This window comes from Orycteropus afer, unplaced genomic scaffold (genome assembly GCF_000298275.1).
Source record: "Orycteropus afer afer isolate SDZICR_OR568_19922 unplaced genomic scaffold, OryAfe1.0 scaffold00403, whole genome shotgun sequence".
In the NCBI taxonomy this organism is placed as follows: domain Eukaryota; kingdom Metazoa; phylum Chordata; class Mammalia; order Tubulidentata; family Orycteropodidae; genus Orycteropus; species Orycteropus afer.
Genome location: NW_006921990.1, coordinates 1,606,933 through 1,615,406, shown reverse-complemented (window position 1 = coordinate 1,615,406; position 8,474 = coordinate 1,606,933). Strand labels below are relative to the sequence as shown.

General features: G+C 38.8%; 1 protein-coding gene across 1 annotated transcript in view; it reads left to right on the top strand.

Moving 5' to 3' along the window:
* The window catches only part of MANBA (mannosidase beta), a 279,621-nt gene that overhangs the window by 182,223 nt on the left and 88,924 nt on the right, over positions 1 to 8,474 (top strand). Inside the window, exons 10-11 of the mRNA XM_007953653.1 lie at positions 4,052 to 4,138; positions 6,537 to 6,704. Of these exons, the coding sequence (XP_007951844.1) occupies positions 4,052 to 4,138; positions 6,537 to 6,704 (255 nt within the window). The remainder of the gene's footprint in view (positions 1 to 4,051; positions 4,139 to 6,536; positions 6,705 to 8,474) is intronic.

Here is an 8,474-nt window from a genome sequence, read left to right as displayed (position 1 = left end):
CTTGCATGGTTTCTGCTGAGAAATCAGAGCTTATTCTTACTGGCTGTCCTTTGTAGGTAACTTTTTGTTTTTCCTGTCCTGCTTTTAGGATTCTGTCTTTGTCTTTGGTTTTGATGAGTTTGATGATGATGTGTGTTGGTGATTTTCTTTTGGGGTCTGTCCTGTTTGGGGTTCATTGGACTTCCTGAATGGATATATTGTCCTTTTCATCATATCAGGGAAGTTCTCCTCCAGTAAATATTGGACAATTTTCTCAGTTGTTTTGTTTTTCTCTTCCTGTTCTGGAATTCCAATGACATGTAAGTTATTCCTTTTGATGGTATCCCACATGATCCTTAGGCCTTCTTCATTTTGTTTTGATTTTTTTTTCTGATTGATTGCTTTCCAAAGAAGTATTCATGTATTTGTCTTCAATCTCATTAATTCTGTCTTCCATTGCATCAATTGTACTCCTTTGCTCTTCCAATGTGTTATCTATTTCTGATGATTTAGTATTAATCTTCTGGATTTCTGTCTGTAGATTTAGAATCATTTCTAATTTTTCATTTATTTTGTCATTTTGTTATTGCATTTTCTTCCAAAATTCTTCTAAGGTTTTTTTTCTGTGTTTTCTTTGGTCTGTCTCTCAATTCTTTGAAGATACCTAAATATAATTCTTTTGAATTCCTTATCAGAGAGTTCCAATGCTGCTTCTTCCTCAGGGATGTGTTCTGGGTTTGTATCCTTCTCCCTAGTTTCCACCACTTTATCCTGCCTCTTTGTGTAGATTGTGATGGTCTGTTGTCTCTGAGGCATCATGACGTTGTTGCATTTAGATCTCTGTTAACTGTTTGTGAAGAGCAGCCAAGGGTGATTCAGGGTCTTCTTGGTGTTTGTTTATTGTTTTCCCATTAGTGGAGAAGGAGGTAGTGGCTCTCGCTCAGTAAGTGAAGTTGCAGGAGGTGTGGGTATAGTTGTGTCTTATGGGGACCATTGCTGTCTCCCACTCTGTTAGACAAAAATTACAATTGAATAACCATCAAAAAACTAAATGTACATGGACCAAAAACATACCATGTAGTCACACAGGAATAGTAACCAAAAAAAGTAAAAAGGGGAAAAGAAGAAGAAAAAATAAGACAACCTGAAATATCCGGGGATAGGGTACTAAGAGAAAAAAGGTAGGGAATGTGAATTATGAAGGGAATAAAATGGGAAAAATGCAAAAAGAAAAATAAGGAATGGGGTTAACCATGAGAAAAGAGGGGAAAAACAAAATTTTCAATCAGGAACAGGAAAGAGAAAAACATGCTGAAAACTAGGACCTGGAAGGGGAAGATTAAGAATAATAGTAAAAAGAACAAAAGTATTAATAATAATAGTTGTTTTAAAACAGACAAATACAAGCAAACTAATCATCAGAAAAAAGAAAGTGAAAAAGAAAAAAATAAAAAGAAAAAGAGAAAAAAAGATTGTGGAGGACAGGGCAGGGCATGCAGGCTCCGTCTGAGCACACAGACTGTGACGGAGTTCCTGTGGGCCCAGAAGGTAGGTGGGAGTGGGGGATGGCCACACCTCCGTTCACCAAGTGGGTGTAGGGTATAAGAGTAACAAGAGTAATGTGGTACCTTTTCAGTCTTACAGGTCCAGAGTGTCCTTGTGGTTGCTGGAGAGCAGAACGTGTTCTTAAGCCCCAAGAATCTGCGAGAGTGCTGTCTCTTTAAATATCCAAAATAGTCAAGCTGCTTTTAAACATTCAAAATGGCGACACCCTCCAGACACAGAAGTCCACAGCTCAGCCGCCTTTCTCTTCACTTTCTCCGTTTATTCACCAGCCACCAGAGCAGTCCTCTGTGTAGTCCCTGGCTAGCAGGGCTGATTTTTAGGTTAATTCTTAGCTTCTACCACCACTCAGAAATCTCCAAGCTCTCTGTGCCAGGCCATCAGGATTGCTCAGGATCGCTGCCAGACTGCAACTCTGTCTGTCTCCTTTTTTGCTCTTTTCATGGAAATTCTTCTGTGAGTTGGGGTTTATTCCACTTCTGTATCCTTACCTTCAAGGTTCAGGGGTCCAGGATTATCTTCTGTGTCTGTGTTAATTGGTTTCCCTTTTCTTTGTTGAAGAGGGTCTCTGCAGTCTGTCTGCTTAGTCCACCATCTTACCGGAACTCTGTCTCTATTTCATTGATTTCTGCTCGAATCTTTATGATTTCCTTTCTTCTGGTGACTGTAGGCTTTTCTTGCTGTTCTTTTTCTAATAGTTTGAGATGTTAGTTTAAGGTGTTGATTTTGGCTCTTTTTTCTTTTTTGATGTGTGCTTTTATTACTGTACTTTGGTCTCTGATCATTGCTTTCCCTGTGTCCCAACGATTTTGGTTGTTGTGTTTTCATTCAAGGAATTTTTTCATTTCATTTTTTTTGTTTTTAATTTCTTCTATGATGCTGTCATTCTTACAGAGGGTGTTGTTCAGTTTCCTTGTATTTGCTCCTTTTCTGTTGATCTTCCTATTGTTGATTTCTGATTTGATAGTATTGTTACCTGAGAAGGTGCTTCCCAGTATTTCAATGTTTTTAAATTTATTAAGGCTTGCTTTTAGCCTAATACATGGTGTGTCATAGAGAATGTTCTGTATGCACTGGAAAAGAATGTATATTATACTGTTGTTGGGTGAAGTGCTCTGTAGTGTCTATAAGTTGAAGTTGGTGGATTGTATTGTTTAGCTCTTCTGCAACTTTTTTGAGTTTCTTTCCAATTGTTCTATCTTTCATTGAAAGTGGTTTATTAACGTCAGTAATTCATTTAAAATGATATTCATTCTGTATATTGAAAACTGTGTTAAGCTGTTTACTGTGGGTTAGTAAATAAGTACAAGTAATCTCTTGCTTACCTTATTTATTGGGTAATCCACCCCTGTGTACCTCTGTCATCACCAAATACCTGATGAAAATTAGAGGGAAGTAGAAGTGAGGAGGAGTCCCTGGGTGGTGCAGATGGTTAAAGCACTGAGTTGCTGTGGTGGTTATGTTTGTGTGTCAACTTGACTGGGCCTGGTTGAGTGGCTGGGCAGCTGCTTGTAGTTATTCCCCATGATAAGACTGGTAATCAACTCCATGGTGAGATCTACCACAAGCAGCTGAGTAGCTGCCTTAGGGAATGTGGTCTGCTTCCTATATATAAGCAGAAGCCTTGGGGAATGCTCTCTGGCTAATGGCATGCTTGGACCCTGCATGTAGCTGTGTCATTGTTCAGCAGCCTGCTATGCTCTGCCGACCTTGGGACTTACAATGGACTTGAATGAATGGCCTGCCACGTGGTTTGGTAACATCGGGATTGTGCCTTTTTACTTGTCAACCTTGGGCTTGTCAGCCTCAGCAGTCAGCAGCTGTCTGAATGAAGAAACATCCCTAGCTCCAGTGGGCTGGAAGCAGGAGGGCAGAGCTGGACCCCAAGGTTGAGGGGCTTTCATCCAGCCCCTAGAGCCTGGCACTTGGAACTCGGACTTCTAGCCTCCCAAACTGTAAGAGAATAAACTCCTGTTTGTTAAGGCCTTCCCACTTGTGGTATATTCTTGTCAGAGCAGCACTAGGTAACCAGAACATTTGCTAACCAAAAGTTTGGTTGTTTGAATCCTTCCATGGCTCCTCAGAAAATCATCCATTGAAACACCTCTGAGCACAGTTTTACTCTGACGCACATAGGGACCACCATGAGACACATGGCAATTTTTTTTTTTTTTTTAGGGGTTATGGGAAAGCAACTTTTCATAGGCCCTTGACACACTCATTATTTCCTTATTTGAATTCTTTCTGTTCAGCTGGCCTCATGTTTTCCCTTCTCAGGTCTCCCTAGAGTTTGTACAGCTCTGGAAACAGAGTCTCTTCTCAGTCATGAGGACTGTGAGCGCTTTCTTCAGTGCCTCTCTGCCTAGTAGTGCTGGAAGAATCAAACTCATCAAGCGAACTTGACTTTTCAGTTATGTGAAAGATAATCCCCATAATTCCAAATGAAGAATCTCTTTCTGTGTGATAAAATTTATGAAAATATTTTATTGCCTTTCATTTTCTCTGATAGATATGGCAAGATTTTATGTTTGCTTGTGCCCTTTATCCAACTGATCAGAGCTTCATGGATTCAGTGAGTAGAGAAGTTGCTTACCAGGTATGTTATTACCATTGTAAGAAGAAAATACTCATGTTTTAGCTTTTGTTAAACCTTTTGTTAAATCTCTTTTGTTGTTGTTGTTGTTTTTTATACTGAATCCCATCAAAATTCACAGTCAGGTAATTGATTTGCTAGGTAATTTCACCTGATCTCATATCATCACCTGTATGCTGATGGCTCCTACATTTATCCCTATATCTTACTTCTTTGCTGAATTAATAGTGATTATATATAATTGCAAGGACTTCTGGTGGTACAGTGATTAAAAGAATACTGCTGCTAACCAGAAGGTTGATGATTTGAACCCACTAGCCACTTTGCAGGAGAAAAATGAGGCAGTCTGCTTCTGTAAATATTTACAGCCTTGGAAACCCTATGGGACAGTTCTACTCTGTCCTGTAGGGTTGCTATGAGTCAGAATTGACTCAATGGCAGTAGGTTTTATTTTGGTTGATTATACCCAACTGGCTGGTTGGTGCCTCCACTTGGAGGTTTAATAGGTATCTCAAACTTAGTATGTCCAAACCAAACTTATATTACCTTCCCCATATTTGCTTCTACTGTAGTCTTCCGTGCCTCAGTAAATGGCAACTTCACTCTGAATTTCTCAAGCCAAAAATCTGAAGTCATTATATTGACTTCTTGATTTCTTTTGCATTCCACATTTACACACTTATATTTATATAATAGATATTTAAATGTAAGAAAGTGGTGGTATACTAGCTCTGACTACTGAAAAGACCTAGAAACAAATCACCAACCTGGTAGTATTGAGCATCCTTGGTGTCAAAATTGAGATCCTGAAATAATCTTTCCCATTATGAGAAGGGCTTCTTAGAGAAATAGGTGATTCCAGGTCTGTGACAGGAAATACACGAGCTGATACTGGAACATCGTGGCTTACCTATAACAAGGAAGCTACTGAAGACATGATAAAAGGACTTGCAGAGACTCAGACCCACCAAAAGTGGCACAATTGGAGCTTTAATATATTAGGATAAGAATTTCAGTGGGTTGAAATCCAGTAGAACCATTTTATTCAGAGTTTGTTAAAATTTTAAAGTAAAGCTTCCCTTAACATTTTAAGCCAATTTGAAGGGTATGTGTAAAAAGAGCCGCTGAAGACGTTTGTCTCTTCAGTATTTGTGTTTTCATTTTCAAGGAATCAGCACAATAAATATTTTCATATTGTGGTAGCTGGCCTCACTTACCTGGGCATATACAGAGGCAAATAAAAGGAATGTTCTTTGCAAATCTGGTTTAGAAAAAGAGAAGACTTTAATTTTTTAAATGAGATATCTCTCATTAATCTTAATATATTCTATTTCATATATCTGAGTTACTTAGACATAAGGAGAACATCTGTGGGGATCCATTTTTTTGAACAATTACAGTGAAAGAGAAGTTATAAATACCAGTGAAGTAATATTGCCACAACATGTTCTGAAAGAATTTCTCATGACCATCGACTCACCCTGAGTTCTCATAGAAATGTAATTACAGTCTTCTGCTGGGGCAGATCTCCCAGTGTGTCAGAAGAAAGGGACATGTTTGAATCTGTCCCATGCGTAACAGAACTGGATCATTTTACCTGCATGTAAGGGCCTAGAGTGAGCCAAGTTCTTGTAGGCCTTGTGTCCATAGTTGGCAGGGATTACAGAGTCTCTAATGTCCTCTTCTATATTTAGATATATTCAGTAACTTGCTTACCCTTAGCTGATTTCTCAGGACATGACATTGATGGTTATTTCAGGAGGCATCCTCTTGACATAATCTTTTTACCTTTGGAGTATTCTGTTTGTCTTTTACTTCCACTGCCAACTTCTGTTCCTCTGAGTCTGATTTCTCCAGCTTAGTTCTGGTTCTCACTTGCACTGTAAAATCCTCTCTAGTTCTTTTGGTTTACTAATCTCCAGGAGAGACCTCATGGTTACCTTGATTCCACTCTCATTTCTTTCACACAAAATTCCACCTTTTGCTTAAGAAATAACCCCTGTAATATCATGAGCTCTGAGTCTTTGGAACTCACAGAATCCTACATTTTCTATTTCTTAGAATCTTCTTGTACAGATTCAGATAATGATCAGGTTGATTTTTTTTTTTTTTAAACAAAGGGCTTATATTTTCTTCAGTTTGTACATAGAAGAAAAGAGGAACCTCTATCTAATTTGTGTTAAACAATCCAGATAGAAAAAACCTCAGAGATTTCAAAAATGTTAAAATGTGTTCTCACAGCTAACATTACTAGCCATTTTCTGATTAATGAGTTTTTCTGGCACATAGAATTTATCTGCAGACATGCAGTTGACTATAATTTTATGAATAACCATAGATCGGTGTTTGTTTGTTTTATGCTGAGCATTTGGAAATCATTTTATGTTTTCTTAAATATCAGATCAGGAGACTAAAATCTCATCCTTCTATCATCATATGGAGTGGCAATAATGAAAATGAAGCAGCACTAATGAAGAATTGGTATGATATATGTGCCAGTGACTACCCAATGTACATCAATGATTACGTGATGTTGTATGTGAAAAACATCAGAAAGGTCGTCCTGGCAGTAAGTAATAATTTCTATGCAGCAGAATTTATGAATGTGTTTTTTAAAAATAGATCACTTTAAATATTGGTATAGTGTATTTTTATGGCCTTTTTTGGCATAAAATGACATCATTTTAATTCATAGTATTCTATTATAAGGCTGCAGCTTATGAAAATTCATGAGTTGTGAACTCCTTTGAGAATTAAAATGCAAGGAGGGGTCGCTATGCGTTGGATCTGACTCCCCGGCAGTGCGTTTGGTTTTTTGGTTTATGGAACTTTCCACACATACACCAAGATTATGCTTACAGTTGTAGGTTGTCACAGTGCTAAAGGGGCAAAGAGGCAGCATCTTCTGACCTCCTGTAGCTACACAAGAGGAAGACAGAATCACCATCAGCAGCCCAAGGCCTGTTTCTATGAGGCCAGACATGCTGCTACCCTCCAGTCCTCTTACTAACCTTGACACCAACCCTTCCTCCCTCTCTATTGGATATGATAATTTGCTGCAGTGGCCACACAGAACTCATAGATTATGGGGTTTATTAGGGAAGCAACAGGCTACGATTAAAGTTCAGAAATGCTCTCAGTCTCTCTCAGCTGGCTGTCTCTCAGCTGGCAGTCTCCCTCAGTCTCTCTCAGTAGCACATCTCTCTCTTAGCAGTGCATGTCTCTTCCATCTCTCTCTCAGCAGCATGTCTCTCTCATGTCTCTCTCTCAGTGGTGCATTTCTCTCAGCAGCACGTCTTTCTCAGCTGTCGGTCAGAGAGACTCCTTCTGCCTCTAGGAGAGCTCCTCTTAAGCCTGGCAGAGTGGCTAAAGCCAACCAATCCCAACATCAGAGTTTTGTACACCTGAAAGAGAGCAAACTTCTCAGAAGATTGCTTTGTGCTGCTCCAATAGAAATACACCAGGGGATAACTTTAACAATCAGCTACTCAAATGCATACAGCAAAGTGAGGATTATGAAGACTATGGCTAGAAAAACCATACTATGTAACTTACTACACTGCACACAGATTACTTAGAGCCCATCCATAAATCCCCAGAGGTTTAGAATCCCTAGGTTAGATGATTTATCATTATACCAGTTTAAAATTCTTTAATTGTAAATGTTTTTGTTAGGTGTCATCAAGTTGGTCCATACTCACAGCATGCTATATACAGCAAAATAAAACATTGCCTGGTCCTGCACCATACTCATTATTGTTGTCATGTTCAGCCCATAGTTGCAGCCACTGTGTCAGTCCATCTCATTGAGGGACTTCCTCTTTTTTGCTGACCCTCTCCTTTACCAAGGATGGTATCCACGTTCAAAGTACATGAGATGAAGTCTTACCATCCTTGCTTCTAAGGAGCATCATGGCTATATTTCTTCTAAAACAGATTTGTTCATTCTTTTTGGCAGTCCATGGTATATTCATTCTTTGCCAACACTGTAATTCAAAGGCATCAGTTCTTCATTTACCTTTATTCATTTTCTGGCTATCTATTGCATGTATATGAGGCAGCTGAAAATACCGTAGTTGCCCAATGCAATATGTCACTTGATTTCTTGAATGTTGTTTCCATGGGTGTTGATTGTAATTGTAAACACTAGTGTGGAATTTTATATATATCCTATATGACTATGTTGGTATACTACTTAAGGGGTGGGGCAAAAGTCAAAAGCTGGTTCCCAATTCCACCTTGACACACAACCTCTATGGTAGTTCTCTCGTCTCTGTTCTATTTGTTTAATAGCCATATAAGTTAATATACTATATAATAACATGGAAGCTCTGGTGGC